The 25,933-nt window shown below is 40.4% G+C and overlaps 1 protein-coding gene across 2 annotated transcripts in view; it reads right to left on the bottom strand.

The window, feature by feature from the left end:
- cylda (cylindromatosis (turban tumor syndrome), a) overlaps window positions 1-25,266 on the bottom strand; it is a 56,319-nt gene extending 31,053 nt beyond the window's left edge. The window contains exons 1-5 of one of the 2 annotated variants that reach the window (XM_061877018.1): window positions 24,918-25,266; window positions 15,665-16,222; window positions 9,279-9,593; window positions 4,891-4,996; window positions 4,228-4,329 (exon numbers count right to left, since the gene is read on the bottom strand). In XM_061877018.1, coding sequence (XP_061733002.1) covers window positions 4,228-4,329; window positions 4,891-4,996; window positions 9,279-9,593; window positions 15,665-16,168 — 1,027 coding nt within the window. In that variant the 5' untranslated portion in view covers window positions 16,169-16,222; window positions 24,918-25,266. The remainder of the gene's footprint in view (window positions 1-4,227; window positions 4,330-4,890; window positions 4,997-9,278; window positions 9,594-15,664; window positions 16,223-24,917) is intronic. The other variant, XM_061877026.1, reaches the window with a different exon arrangement.
- Between the last annotated feature and the right edge of the window lie 667 nt (window positions 25,267-25,933).

The raw sequence follows: 25,933 nt of genomic DNA, 5'->3' as shown, positions 1-25,933 counted from the left end.
CATTTACTGCTTTTCAGTGCCATTCGGTCTTTTAGCCGTCTGTAGCGTCTCTACTTGTATACATTTCTTATTTACAACTCCAAGCAACGTTTGTAAGTTTTAAAGTATAACTAAAACAATTTTTACTTACTAAATCGTCCGATGTGTGATGTCTGTAGGAGTATTTTCATGCATATTTGTACATGCTAGGGTTGTCCTGATACCAATAATTTGGTACCGGATACTGGAACGGAAATGTATATCGATACTTTGATACTTTTCAAAATAAAGGGAACTACAAAAAATGTCACAATTGGCTTTATTTTAACACAAAATCTTAAAATACAATAAACATGTTTCAGATTGACTCAAAGAACAATTTTAGAAGGTTACAATATAAATTTAACGTTATTAAACACATTGAGCTTTTCTTGTTGCACTAAAAGAACGATTTACAATTTTCTTTTTTCCGTAGTCTGCCATAATAAAGGATTAGATTAGAATATAATAAACAGCTTTATTTACATTAAATGAATGTTTTCATTATTTATGGTTGCCACTCCTGGTCTGTTCTTTAAGAAAAATACAATTATAAGTGAGTACGAAAAAAAAAAAAGTGAAGTGTGTTAACCCAACGAAAACATCGACCCTGAAGGGAACGTCTCCCCTGTGCTCCTTTACTGCGGTCTACACCGGAGGTGAACAGCAGGACAGGTGTAACAACTACATTACTACAGGGTCACTCTTTAAACTCCTTGTGAAGTTCTTAATGCTTATTATTAAAAAGGCTTACCTAGTTTGAAGCAAAAGTGGTAATACTAATCGCCACGTTTGGCGAGGCGTGTTTTAGAGCAGTGGTCCCCAACCACCGGGCCGCGGCCCGGCTCGATTGGTACCGTGTCGCAGAATAATTTTTTATAATTTTTTTTTTTTTTTTTTAATTAAATCAACATAAAAAAACCCAAGTTACACTTACAATTAGTGCACCAACCCAAAAAAACTCCCTTTTTCATGACAAAAACCTCCCTTTTTCATGACAAAGAAAAAAAAAAAAAAGGACCCCAATGCCTCCCAATGCCGGGTCGCGGGACAAATTACCAAGCGTTGACCGGTCCGCAGTTTTAGAGCGACACTTGAAGCGCAGCACTTCCTTGATTAAAGCGTCACCTTTACTGTTAGTTTTGAAGCCCAAATATATCTATATTGCGCTTCACGCACCCTCTTTATTAACCAGTATAATAGTCGATTTTTGCCATTCCTCCTCCCCAAGATGTTATAGCTTATATGCACTTTATGTGTGCGTTTTGACACACTCAAAGTCATGCGCCTCGGCTCTCTAGTCACCACCTCACAGCGGGCATTCAGACTAAGGAACGGTACCGGTACTTTACAAAGGCAGTGTAGTACCGATTTCAATCAATTAGTATTGCTGTACTTTATTAAATCAAATCAAATCAAATTTATTTATAAAGCACATTTAAAATTTACCACAGGGGTAGGCAAAGTGCTGTACAATTGGCAGGTTAAAAGATAATAAGAGGACCGAGCACACAACACAACACAAACAAAACATGATAAAAAAATAAATAAATAAAACATAAAAACAGGTTCACAGCAGGTGCCATTGCAGGATGGATATCGCTCGGTGTTAAAAGCCAAGGAATAAAAGTATGTTTTTAAGAGAGATTTAAAAACAGGAAGAGAGGAGGCTTGTCCAACACTTAGGGGTTGTTCGTTCCAGAGCTTGGGAGCAGCAACGGCGAAAGCTGTCACCTCTAAGCTTCAGCCTTGTGTCAGGGACCGTCAGTAGCGGCTGATCTTAGGGATCGGGTGGGGCAGTAAGGCTAAAGGAGGTCGGAGAGATATGTTGGCGCGAGGTTGTTGAGACATTTAAAAACAAATAGAAGGAGTTTAAAATTGATTCGATAACGCACAGGGAGCCAGTGAAGGGACGCTAATATAGGGGTGATGTGCTCACGACTGCGGGTCTGTGTTAGCAGACGAGCAGCAGAGTTCTGCACGAGCTGCAGGCGGGAGAGGGAGGCCTGGCTAATGCCTACATACAGGGCATTGCAGTAGTCTAAACGATTGGAGATAAAGGCGTGAATTAATTTCTCGAAATCATGTCCTGACAGAAGCGGTTTCACTTTCGCTATTTGGCGTAAAAGATAAAAGCTTTTTTGAACGACGCTGCTGATTTGTTTTTCTAATTTAAAATCCGAGTCGAACTTTACCCCCAGGTTTGTGACAGTCGCTGAGATACGGGGGTCGACGTCAACGTTGGGGCAGGGAGAGCGACTTGGACCGAACAACATAACTTCTGTTTTATCTTCATTTAGACTCAGGAAGTTAGCTGAAAGCCAGGCTTTGATGTTGTCCAGGCAGTCAATGAGACGTTGAATTGTGTTATTTTGTGCCATGGGAAAATAGATCTGGCAATCATCGGCATAAAAATTAAATGCAATACCATACTTCCTAAAAATAGAGCCAAGGGGGAAAAGGTAAAGCGCAAATAGGATTGGGGCAAGGATTGAGCCCTGGGGGACCCCGTGTAGTAGAGGAGCTGTGGAAGACATAAAACTGTCTATTTTTACACAAATGTATTAGTACCGGTATACCGAACAAACCTAGCATGTTCTATCGTAATGTAATGACCCTAGCGATGTTAGCATTAGCGAATATGCTAACATGTTTGCAAGTGTCTGTATCAGTATTATTAATTCACAAAAGCATTATTTTTGAATTGTTTGACTTTCACAAAATCCTCAGTAAATTTACTAAAACGTCACCATGGAGTTATTGAGTTCATTTCTGATTGGAGAGCTAGCTTCCACAGCTTGTGGGCCTATGACAATAACTTGTGTGTTGTTTGATCAGCCGTCTTACTGCAATACGACAGGTAGTTTGGAAACAATTAAGATATGTAAATAAACATTTACAGAATCTTTCTGTGTGAATATTCATTTCGCAACATTTATATCTGTAAGCAATATGTGGAACATTTTTTATTTTCCCTAAAATTGAGTGGGTGCGTCTTATATACCGGTGGGCTCAATAGTCTGGAAAATACGGTACTTATTTTTTCCAGTCTGTTTAATCCCGCTTGTGTTAGCACCACTGCAATTAAAGAACCAAGTTTTGCCATAAGAGCACAAGGGTTTTGTTTAGCAAACATTAAAGTTAAAGTACCAATGATTGTCACACACATACTAGATGTGGCGAAATTATTCTCTGCATTTGACCCATCACCCTTCATCACCCCCTGGGAGGTGAGGGGAGCAGTGGGCAGCAGCAGTGCCGCACCCGGGAATCATTTATGGTGATTTAACCCCCAATTCCAACCCTTAATGCTGAGTGCCAAGCAGGGAGGTAATGGGTCCCATTTTTATAGTCTTTGGTATGACTCGGCCGGGATTTGAACGCCCGACCTACCGATCTCAGGGCGGAGACTCTTAACCACTATGCCGCTGAGTAGGTTTAAGCACAAAACGACACGTTTTGCTTGTTGTTTGGTATTTCGTGGCTTTTGTGTAACACTTATTCGAAAAAAGGGATAAATATTTTTATATCACGCATGTGTTTTAGAGTTGAAAGGGATTTTTACTCTCGTATGACTGTTAGAGCAGGGATATTGAACTGGAGGACTGGGGCCAAAATCCAGCTAGGTAATGACACCAGACCAGCCCCCTAGAGTTCAGTTCAAAGACATACTAACATTTTTGCAGCAAACTTAATATCATAAAAACACTTAAAATGTATATTTTAATCTCGCAATACCCAAAATGTACTGCAATTGACACTTGTGCTTTGAAAAATAGGGCTTTTTCTTTTCTGAAATTTGTAATTCAGCCAAATTAAATATACGAAAAACAAATCTCCAGTATAGAGAAAGCACAAAATAACAATATCAGTGAAGAAAGAAGTCTGGCCCCCCTTTCCCCCAAATCATAGTTCTTTGGAAATGTGGCCCCAAGAACAATTTAGTTGAATAGCCCTGTCTTAGAGGTTCCACTGTATTTTGATTTAGTAGCCAAGGGTGCTTTGTTACCATGAGGCTAATTTAAAAAGACTTTCCATCAATATGGTAATGCACTGTTTTAATATCATGAACTTTGTTACATCATCTTCTGTTCAGGAAGTGACCCACAATATGGAGTCTAGATTTGTGTATATTTGCAAGGTTACAACCAGAAGGACAAAAAGCACCTTAAAGGACAGAAAACACTCTGTGCGTCTGTTTTGCCGTACCTTTGCTCTTTGGTTTGCTTTGGCCAGACGATGACCTGTCGTTGCTGTTGCTTCTGGGAGCAAAACTGTGTTTTTGCAGCCTTTGGTCCTGCATGGAATATTCTGTGCAGCCCAACACAAACAGCAGAAATGTTAGAGGTGCCACTGACGTTAGGCTAATGTGCACAACCAGTTGTACAGGTATATAATGTGTAAGATACACAGCCCATATGAATACTTTACATTTTATCAGTCAGGCTTCTGGTTTCCTCACAGCCAAACCAACTGAACTGAAGCATTTTACTTACAGGGGGTTCCGTGTCTTCCTTTTAAGTGCAGGTTATGTACATTTTGTATAATGGTCTTGTGCAGAGTAGAGTAATTTACAGAGGGACTTAAAAAGTAGCTTTAGATGGCGGCAAGTCTGCAGCCTGTCTACTTAACAACTGAAGGCGAGAGATGCAAGCCATCAACAGTTATGGCAGCATTCTACATTTCCTTGCAGACAGCATAAACACATCAATATGCCAACATGGCAAACAAAGAGCCTGAGTATTTTTGCCTGGAAAAACAAGAGAGGCGTCAACACAAAAGGCTCTCTGTTTAACACAAACTCAGAAGAACCCCTGCAAGGAAGGTCACGGAAAATGTTCAAGATAGGCGACAAAGAGGGGGTTGGCTCACCTGGCATTACGTCACAGATGGGGACAAGTTTAGTGTGCTCCAAACTGGCAAAGTTACACAGCAGCTTCCCATCAAACATTCCGTCCCACTCGCCGATAGGATTGTCCTGTAAGAGTCGGAGCCATTAGAAGTACGTAACCCTCCCCAGGTGACCTTATCTAACGCGCTTGAGCTCAACTCTCTGCACAGTGATAACCCAGTTGCTCATCGTCCCCAACATGAACAGCCCCTCTGATTCAGATCCTCCTTAGCGCGCGCTAATCCCGCCGCAAGTACAAATAGGCTATTCTTCCCCGCGAGTTGCAATCCAGGATAGCGCTCCGGCGGCGTGAGGCCACCAATGAGGGGTTGGGGTGCAGGGGGAGGCAGGGCAGCGGGCTCCAATTAGCTGCCTGCTGGCCCCTCGCCACGCCGCTGGGTCATACCACTCGGAGACTTCACCTCACTCCCTATGTGACCGCCTCTTCGTCTTTGTGTGGGCGGATGCGATGCGCAGCGTGGGCCGTCAGCTCGCTGCTGCTGCTGCCGCCGCCGCCAACAGTCAGCAGTCAAATGCCTCCGATGCATGCTCCAATCTCCCTACGACCACAACACCACTCCCGACCTGACAACAGTAGTCATAGATACCAGCTGATACGCTTATCCTTGGCAACAAGAAGATATTCACTTAACACTTAAAAGAACGGCCATAAAAAAGGCAATGACAAATTAGCTGATATTTATAACTAAAGTAAAAAATTATGATAATTCAAAGAAGAAAATTCCTGGATTTTCCTAGAATATCTTAGGTCGAATATGCTTTAAAATTAATGTTTCTTGCTATAATTTTGAAAATTATTGTGTGACAGTTGTAATTTTTTAATATTGTTTTTATTTAATCATTATTATTATTAAAATCTAGGACACGTATCAAACTCATGGCCCGGGAGCCAGATCTGGCCCACTACATCATTTTATGTGGCCCGCGAAAGCCTGGAAATAATATGCATTAATAAAGTGTTTTATTTTTTCTTCCTAAATGTATTAATTCTTTCCAAATGTTGACATTACAAAAAAATACATGTACTGCATACAATTGCATCCCTTTTGAACTTTATTATCATCTAATAATGCAACAAAATATCATGTTATCATATTTACCAATAAAAATGTTTGTTAAAATAAAAAATGCTTAAATACCTGCTTGACCTTTAATATCCAAGCCAAGTTATCCATCAAATTTTACATTGTGAAAATGACAATAGACTTAAAGATAGAATTCCAGCGATCTTTTTGGGTACCATTTTTCCAGTAAAACACTTCAAAAACAACAACTGTTGATTTTACGGTAAAAAAAACTGGCAGCTCCGTTGCCCTGCTGTAAAAATCCATCACAAATTCTATGGTGAAATCCTGGCGAGTGAGCTCCCAGTTTTTTTACATCCATCCATCCATCCATCCATTTTCTTACGCTTATCTGAGGTCGGGTCGCGGAGGCAGCAGCCTAAGCAGGGAAGCACAAACTTTTCTCTCTCCAGCCACTTCGTCCAGCTCCTCCCGGGGGATCCCGAGGCATCCCCAGGCCAGTCGGGAGAGATAGCTTTACCAACGTGTCCTGGGTCTTCCCTGTGGCCTCCTACCGGTCGGACGTGCTCGAAACACCTCCCTAGGGAGGCGTTCGGGTGGCATCTTGATCAGATGCCCGAACCACCTCATCTGACTCCTCTCGATGTGGAGGAGCAGCGGCTTTACTTTGAGCACCTCCCGGATGACAGAGCTTCTCACCCTATCTCTAAGGGAGAGCCCCGCCACCCGGCGGAGGAAACTCATTTTGCCCGCCTTTCTCCGTGATTTTATCCTTTCGTTCATGACCCAAAGCTCATGACCATAGGTGAGGATGGGAACATAGATCGACCGGTAAATTGAGAGCTTTGCCTTCCGGCTCAGCTCCTTCTTCATCACAACGGAACGATAGAGCGTCCGCATTGCTGAAGACGCCGCACCGATTCACCTGTCGATCTCACGATCCACTCTTTCCTAACTCCTGAACAAGACTCCGAGGTACTTGAACTCCTCAACTTGGGGCATGATCGCCTCCTCAACCCAGAGATGGCACTCCACCCTTTTCCGGGGACTCGGACTTGGAGGTGCTGATTCTCATCCCAGTCGCTTCACACTCGGTTGCGAACCGATCCAGTTAGAGCTGAAGATCTTGGCCATATGAAGCATTCAGGACGACATCATCTGCAAATAGCAGAGATCTAATCCTGCAGCCACCAAACCAGATAACCTCAACGCCCTGACTGCGCCTACATATTCTATCCATAAAAGTTATGAACAGAATCGGTGACAAAGGGCAGCCTTGGCGGAGTCCAACCCTCACTGGAAACAGGTCCGACTTACTGCCGGCAATGCGGACCAAGCTCTGACACTGATTATACAGGGAGCGGACCACCACAATAATACTCTCTGTGCACTCCCCACAGGACTTCCCGGTACACGGTCGAATGCCTTCTCCAAGTCCACAAAGCACATGTAGACTGGTTGGGCAAACGCCCATGCGCCCTCAAGGACCCTGACGAAAGTATAGAGCTTGTCCACAGTTCCACGACCAGGACAAAAACCACACTGTTCCTCCTGAATCCGAGGAATACACCCTCCGGTTCCCCTTCTTTAAGAGAGGAACCACCACCCCGGTCTGCCAATCCAGAGGCACCGCCCCCGAAGTCCACGCGATGTTGCAGAGTCTTGTCAACCAAGACAGCCCCACGGCATCCAGAGCCTAAAGGAACTCCGGGCGGATCTCATCCACCCCCGGGGCCTTGCCACCAAGGAGCTTTTTAACTAACTCGGCAACCTCAGTCCCAGAAATACAGAATGCAGTTATTTTACAGTTAAATCTAAATATATATTTTTTTTTTCAGCGTACGTAAAAATTACATAATTAAATGCATAGTCAAGTATATACATGTGGTTTTATATATACACATATACATATATGTGTATATATATGTGTATATATATATATATATATATACATGCATATGTGTGTATATATAAAACCACATGTATATAATTGACTATGCATTTAATTATGTATGTATACATACATACATACACACACATGCATATATATATATATATACACATTATATATATATATATGTGTATATATATATATATATATATATATATATACATACACATACAATTATATATATATATATATATATATATATATACACATACATATATATATATACATACACATATATATATATACACACACATACATATACACACACACACATGTATATATATATACACACACACACATATATATATATACATATATATATATACACACATACATATACACACACACACATGTATATATATATACACACACACACACATGTATATATATATATACACACACACACACATGTATATATATATATACACACACACACACATGTATATATATATACACACACACACACATGTATATATATATACACACATACATACACATATATATACACACATACATACACATATATATATATATATATATATATATATATATATATATATATATATATATATATATATATATATATATATACACATACATACATACATACATATGTATATTATATATGCACACACACAAATATATCTTTCACTGTTACAATTGGCCCTCTGAGGGCAACCATAATTGCGATGTGGCTTACAATGAAAACAGGTTTGACACGCCTGATCTAGGGGCATTCATTTAGTTTGATAGAGGTAAGGCCCTTTTTTTAGGGTAGATTTTAACATATATTATTATACATATTTTATAATAATAGCACAAGAGAGTTTGTCATTAAAAAAGAAAACATTCAGATATATTTTTGAACTAAAAATGTTAAACTACTAAAACACATGTTATATTTTTCCTGCATTACTTTGGCCTCGATTGCAACTTGTTCTTTTCGGACGCCCAAGTTTTTGTCCAAATAATGTATTAAGTTTGTATGAGTTTATGTTGTCATGTTATGCAAAATAGACATTCACACAAATAGTCACCATGAGCAATATTTAAAGCTGCTGTGGGCAACTGGCAAAAATAAAAAAATATTTCATTACAGTATTTGCACAATATTTTTTTTTGTACAGTTGTTTATTTATTAGAAATATCTGAGGGGAAATAATAATATAGATTACATAGTGACTGCATTTTTACTCGTACCGTGTCATAAAATATATTGAAAAAAAAAGACAAATGTAATAATTTCCGAAATTCATAACATGACTTTTTCTGACAAAATATTGTGCTGCAATCCATATTTTATAAGGCTACTGTTTGAAGAAGAACTTCAGTCATACAGCATCTAGAACGCTTAAGAAGGAGAAGTTCTTACCATGTCAACGCCCACATAGTAGCCCAGGCTCTCGTTACCCGGCAGTAAATCACAAAAAATGATGGTGCCCCTCTCGGGTCCCTCTCTGGTCTGCACCAGGACCCGGGAGTTGATCTCTAGCGGAGGGTAGTCCTGGTCCTCTTCCACCAGATTGACATGATCCACCTCCAGCTCGCTCAGATCATCATCGTCATCATCATCCTCCCACAGTTCTAGCTTGTCCAGTGCCACGAACACGCCACACTCGTCCTCGCAGCGGAAAAGCTGGCGGCCCTGGAAGGAGCCCTCCGTGAAGCCCTGGCCTCGACCCTCCTCCTGACGAGAAGATGGCGGAGGGAAATGTTAAGACAATTGGTCATTCAAGAGCTAAGCTGAACTAAATGTGGGGCAAAATGTCTCATGATATAGTATATTTAATGGGTGCATGATAATTAGCGGTCCGATATTAGGATTTCTGACATCACACCGATAAATCTGATAACATGAAAAAATAGCTCCATTATCAACAAGATTATGCAACCCCCTGCGACCTCGAAAGGGACAATCAATAGAAAATGGATGAATGGATAAGCTAAATTCCATGTGAATTAACTGTGCAAGCCATTGAAATGCGCAAGCTACTGAAAAGTGCAGGCTGAACTAAAATGCTAACATTAACATGCCAACAGTTAGAATGCATCTATTAAGTGATAGGGCTTTGAAGCGTATGCATGTAAAATTTGAAAAAAAAGCTAGCATGCTAAAAGTTATCATCACAACAATTAGCACGTGTCACATACAAAATTCTATGACTAAAGGTGTATGCCTGAGAAATTAGCTAAAAAAGTTTAAAACGTGCTAAAAAAAGTTAGAATGTATCAAGTACCAAATTATGACTATGGCATAGGGCTGCAAAATTGTCCAAAAAATGTTAGCATGTTGACATTAGCATGCTAGCGAAACATGCTAACAATTGACTAACATTAGCAAAGAGCGTTTTGACATTGGAACAGTTCAAATCGATTAAAAAATGTGGCAATTGAGAAGGAATGGTTGAAAAATGTCAGAACGGTAGTCAAAAAAATGGTAAATGCAGTAGTATTTAAAAGTGGGAATCCCAGGAAAACCAGGAATTCTCAGAAACAGGAATTTTTGCATGCCTTGAAAATTTGCTAAAATTTATAGAAACGTGCTAATAAAGTTAGCATGTATCCAGTACCAAGTTATATGACTGAGGCATACGGCTGCAAAATTACATAAAGAAAAGTTAACACCTTATGCTAGCATGGTAACTTTAACATGCTAAGAGTTGACTACCCTTAGCAAAAAGCATTTGACTTCAAACGGTTCCAAGCATTGAAAAATGTGACAATTGTTAAACATCAAAAAAGTCCTGTTCAATTAAATGAGAATTTAAAGAAAATGTGGGAATGTTGGGAACCTTTTCTAATAGAGAATATGTGTTACGTAAAAGTGGGGAAACTGGGGATCTTTCCCCGGTTTGTGGGAGGAAAAAAGGCTAAAAACAATGGTATTCAAAAGTAGGAATTCCAGGAAAACCAAACATTTTTGGAAACAGGAAAATTGTTGATTTGAATTTCCGGGATAAGTGAAGTGTGTGGGTGGCCTTCACACAATAAATACAAATGTGGGCAGATTACCTATAAAGCAATGGTTAACAAATCAAGCGGTCCTTCCTCGTAGAAGGTCGTAAAACTCCCCTGAACTCTAAAAAAAAAAACACGGGGTCGTACGGGAGTTCTTTACACTTCCTAAAGGAGTAAGTACCACGTGCCCCCTTCACCAAATGCCCTTCAAACACTCCGTAGGGGAATAACTAGAAAACCCACAAAGACACCTACGCTGCCAAAGAAGCTGCCTCAAGGCCAGCCCGCAAGGAAAGTTATAAGGTTGTTTTTCACTGCCGCGAAGTCCAGAGGGTGTATAAAGCCTGCCCGAGATGACCCTAAGTCTAAGTCCAAAGCGATGTGTGATTTCATCATGGAAGAGATGGCGTTGGACAACCAGCCGGACGTGACCAGAGCCACAGTTTTGTACTTCCCAGCCTCTGCTATTTTTCACAAGAAACAATATGTCGCAATCACCAGACTCCTACACACACTGCTTGATGGAAATAAAGACAAATTGATGGACGTTTGATGTTATCATATTAGTGATGTTTTAATTACTTAGGACAAATTTACAGAAACTAGAGGACTAAATCTGACCAATCTATGTGTAACATTTTGTCAAATCCACCCCCAAAAATCCACCTTTATTTGAGGTCTTTCTTACCTCCAGGTTTGCACAAACTACAGTTAAATCTATATTTAACAAAAGAATACATTTAAATAAGTTATTGGTATCGGCCTTGAGAAGCAGGAAAAAATGTGTCTATCATTTTTATTGTTAAACAACTTGAAATAAATGTCAGAGGTCCAAAAATAGTGTGTGTATTGGGCTCTGTCCAAAATCTAGCCTTGATGCTAAAATGTTGACTGTTTAAGTGCTTTTAGTAAGCGTTTTACGCATTTGTGACTTATACACAGAGCGCCCTCATCCGGCATGCGATGGGTCCGAGGCGGTATAATGTCTTTGAAAAGAACATTTGGACCACTCGGTTTCAAATATGGCACCCTGTAGTCACGTGAGGGGCTTTTGACCAATCGGAGAAAATATGGCCAGACAATCTCTTAAATGATTGGTTCAAAAAGCCTCTCACGTGACTACTGAGCGCCATGTTTGGGACCAACTCTGAAACCGAATTGTCAATACTCTCTGTAGTGACAGCGCTGCCTAAATGAACGTATAAGCACTTCCTCTCTTCAAATTGAAGCAAATGAGGGAGATTATGGATTTTTTTTCTCATGTTTGGTGCTCAAAAACAAGTACCGGTAGAACATCTATCCATCCATTTCCTACCGCTTATCCCTTTCGGGGTTGCTGGAGCCTAGAACATAAGTTTTAAAAAGTAACTTTAGCACACTAGGGGATTTTTGGTATCAGTTTTCAGTTTCAAGCATGTTGAAACACAAAATGGCCTTTCCCAAACTGTTTACACAAATTTGGATGCATTCAAATGTCAAAAATGTCTTAAGGAGATAAAGACCTGAAAAACAAGGAAAGAGCATTTTTTATATTCTTAACAGGCCATTTTTAGATTCTTAAGAGTCCTACTACAGGACACATTGGTCAGTATTTGGCAAGCAGCATTAAGTTGTAGCCCAAGAACGAGGACGACCGAGATGTTATTATTCGAGCTGCAGCCTGAAAGCTCAGCCCACTCAGGAGGGCTACAGCTGAGCGCAGTAGAATAAAAACAACATTGTGCTGAAATAAGCAAAGCTTTGTGTGTCGCCTCTGTGGACATGGCGCAGTGCAAATGGCATGTTTGACAGTTTGCTGCAGTCGTGTCATGCAAATGTTTTCACTCCTGTCAGTCCAAACCCTGCACATTTTTACAAAAAATTAAGGACGAGTTTGGACAAAAGCAACACCGATCACATGTATTAACTGTAAATTTAGTAGTCAAGGAGGTCGATAAATGATATTTGGAGCAAGTCTTAATTTGCAGTAAAAGTTATCTAAACATGAATAGTAAAAGTCAGTTAACAGCTGGACAAGGCTTTAAGTTGTTTTTTTCCACATTTTGTTTTTAGAAATATCTGACCTGTACCAACATGTTTCATGTGGTGCCAATGTTTTGGTTAATTAAGCAGCAAAAAACATCAGGGGATGTGTCTAAGAGGAGTACTCATCTCAAAATATTGGCAAATACCCTGGGACAATTGGTAAAACGTTGGGATTTCTCTACATCACAATAACTCAGTGTCTACTCAATTTTATACAACTTCATAGAAGTTTATGGATTTAATACATTGTAAGGTTTCATTGTGAGAAACCCTGAAATTTTGAGAACACTTAAATAAAAACATTTCTGGGCTCCCTCCCGTGTAATATAGTTAAGACGTTTTTCAAGACGGCTGTATATTAGGTCTCGCATTTGCCAATTTCCACAAAGTTTTTTGGCAGAGATATCTTTTCTGTCTCCCTTATGTCCGTCCATCCATCTTTTACTGGTCAGTCGTGTTATTTGAATCACAGAAAATTAAACTTGCCGCTCTCCTTTAATGAGCCTTCGCTCAAGTGGTGCGGACGGAGACTGGTCGTGCAACGCCATCGCTGCCGTAGCAAAAACAAACAAAAAAATAATGGAATTTCCGCCAAAAAAAATACACGTTTTGACAAATTAATGTTAGCAGAGAAGACATACTGGAGATGATCAGTAATGCATTTGAGGTAGTGAAGAAGGGGGTGTGGCTGCATGAACACAGTAGAGCAGAGACCGGGTAATATTCTACACAAGAAGTAAAAAAAAAAAAATGCCCAATCAGATATAACATATTTGAGGAGAATTATTGACAATCAGAGTGATAAAAATAATTGGCCCAAATTGAAATTTTAACCCAATTCAACCCAATATTTTTAAACTAGATCCTTATTCTCTTTTATTACAAACTATTGTTTGAGCAAAAGAAAGCCAATATTACACAATAACTCGGGGGTAGAGAACCTATGGCTCTAGAGCCAGATGTGGCTCTTTTTATGACTGCATCTGGCTCTCAGATAAATCTTAGCTGACATTGCTTAACACGATAAGTAATGAATAATTCTGCTGGCAATCACAGTGTTAAAAATAACGTTCAAATTATAAATAAATAAATAAATGGGTTGTACTTGTATAGCGCTTTTCTACCTCCAAGGTACTCAAAGCGCTTTGACAATACTTCCACATTTACCCATTCACACACACATTCACACACTGATGGAGGGAGCTGCCATGCAAGGCGCCAACCAGCACCCATCAGGAGCAAGGGTGAAGTGTCTTGCTCAGGACACAACGGACGTTGACGAGGTTGGTTCTGGGTGGGATTTGAACCAGTGACCCTCGGGTTGCGCACGGGCACTCTCCCACTGCGCCACGCCGTCCCTAATTATAAAATTATAAAACATTCTCATGCATTTTAATCCAATCATTCATTTTCTATCGCACCTGTTCAAGATGTCGCATTAATGGTAAGAACTATTAAATTTATTATTGGTTAGCTTTAGAATAACAATGTTATTAAAAAGAATAAGAGACATTATACTCTAAAAATATTGGGCTTAAAAATGCACGCATTTAGTTGTATTCAGTGTTAAAAAATAGTATATGGATATGGACATACATTTTGAAATATTTGGTTTTCATGGTTTTCTCAGCCCAAAAGGTTCCCCACCCCTGCAATAACTGAACAAAAGCCAAAACCACTCATTTAAAAATTGTTTGGTTTTTGCCTTCAGTGTTTTTCCGTGTACAGGGACCTATTACACAAGTTTGTAAACAAAAAATATTTTAATATAATAAAAACACTGACCTAATCACTCTAGTCTGGATCATATAGTGATAGTACCCTTTGTATCGACACTGCTAATTAATGGATTGTTTCTATCCTCTTACATGATTAATCTACTTATAATTTCCTGTTAAAAGCTGCTTGCTTTATGCTGAAACATGGTTTATTCTACACTCTTTTAAAGGTTTACTTTACTAAGAACTTATTTCTTGGTTAATTCTTTTCAAGATATCTTAGCAGTTTAACATAGCTATTATCATGCCTGCTCCAGCCAGGCTTGCTTCCGGTGCGTGACAAGTTTAGCCTCGTCTTCCAGAGATGAGAAGACCTATGCTTAAAAGTTAAGATACTAAAAAAGGCAGTGTGTTGTTGTAATGGAGGTGATTACGATTAGTTTAGGGGAGCGGCTGTACACTGTGTATGGAGAAAATGCTGCAGTCGCGTCATGCAAATGTTTCCAAAACACAAAACATTTGTCATGTTACTAAAAGCTAGGGATGAAATTGGACAATAAAAATACCGATCACATGCATTAACTGTAAAATTTGCTGTTTGCGATTGGCATTAAAAGGAATTAATCAACAATGGCCAAACAAACTTTTTTATCAAAATTGTCCAACACCAATCGGTGGGCAAATTACCTAATTTAAATTACCGGTATTTGTCCATTCATCCCTGTGTCCAGGGACTTGTTCCCCGAGTTTATGAAGGTTAATTTGTGTCTTTCTTACAAAGCTTTTTTTGACAATAAATGTATGCATTGTTTGCCTTTCAACTTTGTTAACTAATTTTGTTACATCAAATTATGCTGACAATTTTATTGAATACATTTTTTCAGCAAAATTTTAAATAAAAAAATCCTAAATTCTCTTTCGGTAAACTGAGACTGAAGCAATCGATCCTGTCTGAGAAGCAGCAAATGAGATGTCATATTTGCGGTAACATGCTGACAGCAAATTGTTGCTGCCGTTGAGCAACACATGGCAACATGCAACACAAAACAGTTCTCACCAGTAATTCCACTCCAAACAGAATTCCAGAGAGGGGTCGGTCCGCGAGCAGCGAGCCCTTGAACCGGACCACACCGGGGAGCGGATCATCTCCGGTGCGCAGCTGGACCCGCACCTTAGAGCCGCAGTCGATGTCGCGCACGCGCTCCAGCCGCGACTTGTTGCACAGCAGGGTGTAACGCTCCTCACAGTTGGTGATGGGGAACAGCAGCTCGGCCAGCTTCTCGTCTATTTCCCGGATGTCCCGCTCATCCAGGCTCTGCACCACGTTGGTCTGGTCCAGGATGCGCAGGCTCTTCTTCCCCTTGCAGGGCGGTAGCGTGCGGCCCATGTTGTTGCGCTCCTGGCACACCTGGCCCAGGCTGCCGCGCGGGATCCGCACGATCTTCTGGTGAGGCGTCTCCGCCGTGTAGTCCTTCACCACCATGTAGTGGTGTCCTCCAGTCCTCCAATCCTCCCTGAAGCCCCCGCTGGGCTTCTCCTGGCTCCACAGGACAGAGCTCATGCCTGCATGCCAGGCAGGAGGGGCAACATCACAGCAAGCTAGACTGACTGGAGTCTGCAATACAGAAAAGAGTGCGTTCAATCTGGTTCATTTGAACACAGATGATTTAGCTTAGAAGCAGACATGGCATTTGTAAAGCTGGAGTTCAAAGAGAATGTTTGCGTAAATATTTTTACGCCAACACACATGCTGATTAGTTGAATTTAAACAGATGCCATTTATGGCGCCGCTTATGCATTTATGCAAACATAAATATTTGATGATATATTTAACAATTCATAATCATGAAACAAATGGCCAATGACTTATGGAAAATTGTTTATCAATTCCTGCTTGAAAAGGTATTTTGCTTAATGGCTGCAAACATGTTTATCAATCTTTACACAAATGTGATTTTCCGTCCTCTAAAGGTGGGTGCCAAATTTGTCGGTGACTTGGGAAAACATCTGTACCGTAAATTACAGTGCTGTGTGAGAAATTTCAAGTCAATGGTGATGTGCTGCATTTCCATTACCATTACCTGCATTACCATGAATTGATTAACGTGGACCCCGACTTAAACAAGTTGAAAAACTTATTCGGGTGTTACCATGTGCAATCTACTAATAAAAGTTTCAATCAATTCATTGCAGTTTTTCGCAAAACAAAAGCGATGTTTCTAAAATTTAGACCAAGTACATTTGCGACTTGCTGGTTTGCATCATGAGACGTTATTCTCGTGAAATCTCGTCCCGCCAGACAACACTTTAAAGAAGATGGACGCTTTGCGATTCCATGGTTTTGTAGATGTGATTATATCCACAGCCATTGCTGTTGCCGTGATTGTCAATAGAGGACAAAAGGAGCGGGTGATCTAAGGGAACGAACGTCCTTACGTATGGCATCGGTCACGAAACAGGGATTTTTAGGAGAGAATTATGAACGGGGAAATTCACAGACGAATTGTGGATTGACGGGCCCACTCAACATTGTGGGACTCTCTGAGCCTGCGGATCGGTCTCTATTGCCACGAAGGGACCTGCGATACAGCCCACGGACCAATCGGAAGCGGAACCAAGACAACCCGTCTCCCCGAGTTGTCCTGCATAGGTGCCCCGCCAGTTCGGTGTTTAGGTGCCCTGTAAATGTGATTAAAGTGTTTCCGTCATCATGCTTTTGAGTCACACTTCAATATCGAAACGTCTCAAAAACCACCTCATGAGAGCGTAAAAGTTTTAGCGGTGTGAGATGTTTTGTGAATTATGGGCGTTTCCAATAGCAGTTTCTTATTGCGATATGTAGGTTTTGCGCACCACTAGGGATGATAGAAACGCAATTACTAAGTTGGCCAAACTTTAAGCGCCACCCTGTGGCACTTTAGTCAGTGACATACCACTGATAGCAATGTGTCGTGACAAATGTTCACTCTTCAGTGCGCTCGTGTTTAGAGTGATAGTGATAGCTAAAGGGGCCCTATTAAGCAAAAACAACTTTTCTTAATTATTGGTACCTGCAGTTGTGTCTTTGGGATTTGCAGAAGTCCCGGAAAATTGAAATTGAACCGTGGAGGCATTGTCGAGATATTCATAAAACAATCTTGCCTTCCTTCATACTTCCTACAAGCGAGCCGTTTGGAATTTGCCCATTTGGTGACATTTTTCACACTCGTGAGGTCAGCGGATCATCCATATATGGTACAAAGTTTCCCAAAGTGCTTTTGAGCAAGTCTCCCATTGTAGTCTGTGATATAGTCAATAACTCCTTGTTTTTTTGCTATCCTCTTGTTATGAGGCAGACTGACTCGTACATGCACATGCATCTTCCGCTATTGCCATTGTTTGAACTTATATCTATCAGTAGGCTCACTATGGAAGCACTAAAAGCTAAAACATTGATGAAGGAGAGAAAACATTGTCGAGTGTGTTAATTTTGACAGCTGTTTTTGATTTAGTTTTAGTCCGTCTTTTGCCCAAAAATTATTTTAGCTTTATTCTAATTTTAGTCATCTAAATTGATTTAGTTTTAGTCAATGAAATGACACATTACAGTCAGCTAAAATTACATTACATTAAGTTGCATAAAAATATAAAGTATAAGAGATAAGGACTTTTTAGACTTTATTTGAATGCACTTTTTTTAGATGACCTTAGCAGCTTATGGTGATGAACGATTTATGATGCATACAATTGTCCATGCCAATAAATAGCTTTCAGGCACTGTTTCTATTTGTATGCTGTCTCTGGCAAAGCAGGTATAAATGTGTGTTGTGAAAGAGAGTTACGATGTATGCCTTCATTACAATTTGTTTATGAATGCAGAACAACCAAAAGCAGCAAATACGTATAGCTTTAACGTAGAGTTGTGTAGCTGTCACGATGACTCGCCTGCAGATGGCATCATAAAGCGTCAAAAATCACATTTGTCTTTCTCACTTTGCCTTAGGTGTACACATATTACGATGTGGAACGTGATATTCGAAATTCCTCTCTCACAAGTAAAAGCATCTGATTGGCTCACAATTGTAGCTGTCATATGTGCACTGTTAAAGAACTCTGATTGGATATATTCTCAATTTACATCACCCATTTACAAGACAAAATTAAACATGATTGGATTTTTTTTCTGTCTCGCTTGTTAATTGTTGATGACAATCTTTATTAATTTTGTTATCGTCTGAGTCAGTGTGAATTTTGTTTTGATTTTTTATTGTCTTATTTTTGTCAGGGGTTAATAGGTTGTTAATGATAGAGTAAGGAAGGGATACATGTGGTCCGATCTCGTGCGAGGGGACCATCGGCGCACTGCCGATGAGCGGGTTATGGTTATGGTGTTGTTTACTGGCTTCATATTGCAGTCTACACATATCTCTTATGTGTGACTACTATCTACTGTTCACTTATCATTACACCATGTATCAAATAAAATTGCTTCGAGGTCCCTAAGCACAACCAGAATTATTCCGTACACTTGGCGCACCAGGGTATAAGGGGCACTTATAGTTCAAAAAATGTGGTACAAAGCAACAGACACTGTGGTCAAAGTTGGGACTGCCACAAAAACATTTTAAGATATTAAACACTATACTGTCATTTGGCGGCTAAAGTGGATAATGCACCCTCCAATTTCTTCACATTTCATGTGTCAGGTAAACTTTCTACTGTAAGAGGAAATTAATAATAAAAATGAACGCCGGAAGGCACATAAATAAGAAACCTTGCATCCTTAAGAGACATGAAAACGGTCTGCAAAAACATCATCTATGCAATATTTTAACCAAAAAACCTCCATTGCATGTTATGTAAACACACAAGGAAGTGTTTTTAAAGTAGAAAAAAATAATAATAACCATAACAAGCTTACAGGACCTCACCCATGGACTTGGGGTTATGAATCAAACAAATTAGATATTATTACTATAGTACAGCCTGGTATGATTGTGGTGTCATATTGCAGTGTACACGTATCTCTTATGTGTGAGTACAATACAACCAGAATTATTCCATACATTAGGCGCACCGGGTTATTAGGCGCACTGTCGATTTTTGAGAAAATTAAAAAGGATTTTAAGTGCGCCTTATACTCCGAAAAATATGGTACATAGCAACAGACAATGTGGTCAAAGTTGAGATTGCCACCAAACACATTTTAGGATATTCAACGCCCTACTGTCATTTGGCAGGTAAAGTGGATCCCGTTTCATGTGTCAGGTAAACTTTCTACTGTAAAAGTAAAATTATTAGCCACACTGGAAGGCACATAAATAAGAAATGTCGCATCCTTAAAAGACTTGAAGATGGCAAAACATAATCTATGCAACATTTTGACCAAATAACTTCCATTAAATGTTATGTAAAGAACAAGGAAGTGTTTTAAACGTAGAAAAAAAAAGTCATAATAACAATCATAAGACCATAAAGTAAGCTTGCAGGCCATGGATTTAGGGTTATGTATAAAACAAATGTGATATTACTACAACAGTATAGCCTGGTACGTTGTGCAGTTGAGGGCCATGATTTGCATGAGTAACTTGCTCGTTTCTCCTCTGCTAATTAGAAATCTAAAAATAGACAATGAGCAGGGTGCGACACATGGATTTCCCCTTATGACACCTCGCATGTGAAACAAGCCATATCCGCCTCTGGTTTAGGCCAGGGGTGTCCAAACTTTTTCCACAGAGGGCCGCACACAGTAAAATTTAAGCATGCAGGGGCCATTTTGATATTTTTTATTTTCAAACCATAACAAAATACATGGATTTTTTTTTAATCGTTGGAGCACCTGGGGAGCATTTTTTAATTGTTGAGGCACCTGGGGAGCATAGAGGGTTTCAGTCACTAAAATGTTAAAAATAAGTCAAATTATTATTTATTTTTTTTAATTTAATGCTTACAGTAAATCTCTATATAAACTTGAGGTTGATATAAAGTAAAACAAATACGTTTTTATGCCTTTTCTGTCAGACAACCTTGTTTTTTATAGTAAAACTGAAATATGCAGCATTTAGATAGATAGATAGATAGATAGATAGATAGATAGATAGATAGATAGATAGATAGATAGATAGATAGATAGATAGATAGATAGATAGATAGATAGATAGATAGATAGATAGATAGACAGATAGATAGATAGATAGATAGATAGTATTTTATTGATTCCTTCAGGAGAGTTCCTTTATTTAGCAAGTAAAGCCCTCAAAGATCATTAATTTCAGGAGAGTTCCTTTATTTAGCAATTAAAGCCCTCAAAGATCAATAATGCAGGACACCATTGATTTCAATTATTTAATATTTTTGAGTAATCACAGTGAAAAGTTAAATAAAATCCTACTAAATATAATTGAGATCCGAAAGGTTCCCCACTCATAAAGTGATGCATTTTTATTATATATATTTTTTTTACTTTTAACACTTAAATTTCAAGATCAACTTCCGATATATCTGTCGATTTTAAGTTTGAACTATTATTTTGTTTGTTTTATGCTCTTTTGTCAAAACTTTGGTGTTTTTATATTGCAACCACACAACATATGCAATATTTTTTCCACATAAAACATTTTAAAGTGATAATTTTTAAAGACCTACTGAAATTAGATTTTCTTATTGAAGCAGGGATAGCAGGTCCATTCTATGTGTCATACCTGATCATTTTGCGATATTGCCATATTTTTGCTGAAAGGATTTAGTAGAGAACATCGACGATAAAGTTTGCAACTTTTGGTCGCTAGTAAAAAAGCCTTGCCTGTACCGGAAGTAGCAGACGATGTGCACGTGACGTCACTGGTTGTAGAGCTCCTCAAATCCTCACATTGTTTACAATCATAGCCACCAGCAGCTGGAGCGATTCGGACCGAGAAAGCGACAATTTCCCCATTAATTTGACCGCGGATGTAAGATTTGTGGATGAAGAAAGTGAGTGCAAGACTAGAAAAAAAAATAAAAGGACGAGGGCAGTGGAAGCGATTCAGATGTTATTAGACACATTTACTAGGATAATTCTGGAAAATCCCTTATCTGCTTATTGTTTTACTAGTTTTTTAGTGAGATTATATGGTGCCTGAAAATCGGAGGGGTGTGGCCACGAGTGTGGTGACTGCCAGAGTCTCTGAGGGAAGCCACGCAGCTGCAGGACGCAAGCTCCGCTCATAACTACGGTAAGAGCCGACTTATTACCACAATTTTCTCCCCGAAACCTGCTGGTTGACATGTGGTCGGGAACCATGTTTGCTTGACCGCTCTGTTCCATAGTAAAGCTTCACCTTTGGGAATTTTAAACAAGGATACACCGGCTGTGTTAGTGTTGCTAAAGGCAGCTGCAATACACCCCTTCCCAACTCCATCTTTCTACTTTGACTTCTCCATTATTAATTGAACAAATTGTAAAAGATTCAGCAACACAGATGTCCATAATACTGTGTAATTATGCGATTAAAGCAGACTATTTATAGCTTGGATCGGGCTGGAAAAAAATGTCCGCTACAACGGGTGACGTCAAAAGCACGCGTCACCATACGCGTCATCATACCGCGACGTTTTCAACAGGACACTTCGCGGGAAATTTCAAATTGCAATTTAGTAAACTAAAAAGGCCCTATTGGCATGTGTTGCAATGTTAATATTTCATCATTGATGTATAAACTATCAGACTTTTTAAGACTTTTTAAGTAATAATTCATTATAACATTAATTTTTTTTGTCCTTTTTTTTTTTGAGCAATGGAAAAAAATAAATGAATAAAGACAAAAGGAACAAAAAAAACTGCCTGCGTTGCAGCTTTGTGTCAACATTAGGGGTGTAACGGTACATGTATTTGTACTGAACCGTTTCGGTACGGGGGTTTCGGTCCAGTTCGGAGGTGTATCGAACGAGTTTGTAACCTAAAGTCTTAACAAGCTGCTCTGCTTTCTGCCTCTGTCCGAGCACCCAGCATTGTCCCGCCCACACAACCATCTGATTGGTTACTCACAAAGCCAATCAGCAGTGCGTATTCAGAGCGATGTAACAGCCAATCAGCAGTGCGTATTCAGAACGTATGTTGTCAATGCTTCAGCGTCGAGCAGATATGTGTTTAGCAGCGGACATTGTACTCTCCCCAAATTATAAAAAACACTTCCCAGTCACAACTATTACTAACATCACTATGAGCCTGTTGAACTTCAAGAAACTTAAACTGCAGCTCAGCTCGCTCGCAGTTCTGGCTTGAGGTGAAGGCTAATTAGATGTTAGCGTAACGTTAGCTCATTTTGCTGTGTGAGTGTGTGTGTACGTGTGCATGTTTGTGCGCGTGTGTGTGTGCGTGTGTTAGGGGCAGCAAAGCCCTGTCTGTCTTCTATTTCACATGAACTAACATGAAGTCCATGGTGTTTAGGGATGAATAGTCCCTCCTATTGCTATTGTACTATTTTTTCAGCTGTAGTTACATTAATCATTAGTAATGTAGCAGCCTAGTTTTGAATGGCAGGGTCCCAGCTATCACATGTTGACAAAAATATAACATTTACATAATAAAAGTCAAATACAGGCTTCCTAAATGCTGTAATAAATTAAGCATGATGAGTTGACTTGAAACTGTTTAATGTCGCACTTTTTATATGTAGAAGAAAGTTTTTTTCATTTTATTTAATCAAAGCAACAACTTGAGGCAGTTTAATGTGGATTAACGTGGGCAGAATTATTATAGTGTTCCCAATGTTAAAAGGATAAAATCACTGTTTACAAATTTGGTAAATAAATAACCAAAAAATGTATATTTTGTGGTTTTCTTACTGTACCGAAAATGAACCGAATTGTGACCTCTAAACCGAGGTATGTACCGAACCAAAATTGTATTGTACCATTACACCCCTAGTCAACATTGACAATGTTTCTCATTCGATTTCACTTCATTCCACTTTTCTTAAATGCCATCAATCCATCCATCTTCTTCCGCTTATCAGAGGTCGGGTCGCGGGGGCAGCAGCCTAAGCAGGGAAGCCCAGACTTCCCTCTCCCCAGCCGCTTCATTTAGCTCTTCCCGGGGGATCCCGAGGCGTTCCCAGGCCAGCCGGGAGACAGTCTTCCCAACGTGTCCTGGGTCTTCCCCGTGGCCTCCTACCGGTTGGACGTGCCTGAAACACCTCCCTAGGGAGGCATTCGGGTGGCATCCTGACCAGATGCCCGAGCCACCTCATCTGGCTCCTCTCAATGCGGAGGAGCAGCGGCTTTACTTTGAGTTCCTCTCGGATGGCAGAGCTTCTCACCCTATCTCTAAGGGAGAGACCCGCCACCCGGCGGAGGAAACTCCTTTCGGCCGTTTGTACCCGTGATCTTATCCTTTCGTTCATGACCCAAAGCTCATGACCATAGGTGAGGATGGGAACGTAGATCGACCGGTAAATTGAGAGCTTTGCCTTCCGGCTCAGCTCCTTCTTCACCACAACGGATCAGTACAATGTCCGCAATACTGAAGATGCAGCACCAATCCGCCTTGTCGATCTCACGAACCACTCTTCCTCCACTCGTGAACAAGACTCCTAGATACTTGAACTCCTCCACTTCACCCGTCCAAAGGAAAAACCGTAAGTAAGTAAGCTGCTTACTTACGGAACAAATTACAATATCGCATACATTAATGTAAAGCGTATCACCTAGTAACTCCAAAATTATTATCGGCTCAGTTTTGACCAAAATTGAGTGACTGGGTTTTGCCTTTGGACGGGAGATGGCACTCCACCCTTTTCCGGGAGAGAACCATGGACTCGGACTTGGAGGTGTTGGTTCTCATTCCGGTCGCTTCATACTCGGCTGCGAGTGTGAAGCGACATTTTTTAAATGTGTTTTATTTATTTTTGCAATACTATCAATTTTGCAATTTTTGGCAGAATGTGTGGCGGGCCGATAAACGATTAGCCGCGGGCCGCAAATGGCCCCCGGGCCGCACTTTGGACACCCATGACTTATACAACAAAACAGTACGTAACTGTGAAGTGAACAGCAGCTTCTGCACAATTACAAGAAGATCATTTCCACTTGACTAGCCCGGGCTAGCTGGCTAGCGATGAGCGGGCGTGACAGCAATGCCGCGTCTTATTTAGCGGTTGTCCCCCAACCCTTAATTGCACCGGTACGTTTAATTTAAAAAAAAAACTGCATGACGTCATCAACACAAAGCCGTCAGTCCGTCAATTAGGCGCGATGACAGGAGCGCGTCACGAGCGAGCTAGCTCGTGCTAGCAACGTTGCGCTTCCCAGCCTAATTGAGGGGGGATTTTATTGAAAAGTGAATACCTTACCTTTTTATTTGGTGTTATTCTGAGGTCAGAGGCGGCTCGCCATGTTTAAATATCCATTTATGTGCAAGAAGAAGCTGCCCCGGTCACCTCTGATTAGCTAACCGCTGAGCTAATGCTAACTGCTGGCTAGCTCGCCAACCGGCCGGGTGCGTATCAGGCAAAAGTTAGGCAAACTAATAATAGTCCGGCAGTCACTGCGACGGACCGCCACTCTCTACAAAACGACATTTAGAGGAATATATATTACTCCAATTCATAGAGTTACGTTGCAGGAAGCTGAGGAAGCTATATTATTTACAAGCAGCAAGCTTGCGGACCATAATATGAGTGCGTCGGGAAAAACCGCGACCTGCCATTGGTTGGTTGTTTTCTTCTCGGACGCTGATTGGCTGTCATTGTTCCTTTTCGTCAGTGGGGGTTTTCCCAGGAAAGGGTCAAACTTGTAGTTAGGTTGCAGCGTAGCTTCCCGGTGGGCGGTGTTGGAAAGGGAAACAAGACTGCACAATTAAACGTATAATAACAAATTATATTGGAAGTATACCATAGTAAGGATTATTAATAATAATAATGTATATATTTCTACTTTAATAGAATTGCGTCATTAATCTAGATTTATTTTCAAAATAGGTGTTTTACATGCAAAATGTGTGTGAATGTGACTGTGAATGTTGTCTGTCTATCTGTGTTGGCCCTGCGATGAAGTGGCGACTTGTCCAGGGTGTACCCCGCCTTCCGCCCGATTGTAGCTTGGATAGGCACCAGCGCCCCCCGCGACTCCAAAGGGAATAAGCGGTAGAAATGGATGGATGGATGTTTTAATCAGCACTGTGGACCAGGGGTTTGTGCATGTGCCTCACAACGCGAAGGTCCTGAGTAGTCCTGGGTTCAATCCCCAGTTCGGGATCTTTCTGTGTGGCGTTTGCATGTTCTCCCCGTGACTGCGTGGGTTCCCTCCGGGTACTCCGGCTTCCTCCCACCCCCAAAAACATGCACCTGGGGATAGGTTGATTGGCAAC

Source organism: Nerophis ophidion, linkage group LG02 (genome assembly GCF_033978795.1).
Source record: "Nerophis ophidion isolate RoL-2023_Sa linkage group LG02, RoL_Noph_v1.0, whole genome shotgun sequence".
Lineage (NCBI taxonomy): Eukaryota > Metazoa > Chordata > Actinopteri > Syngnathiformes > Syngnathidae > Nerophis > Nerophis ophidion.
The sequence above is the reverse complement of the archived record's forward strand: the minus strand, read 5'-3'. Positions and strand labels throughout refer to the sequence as shown.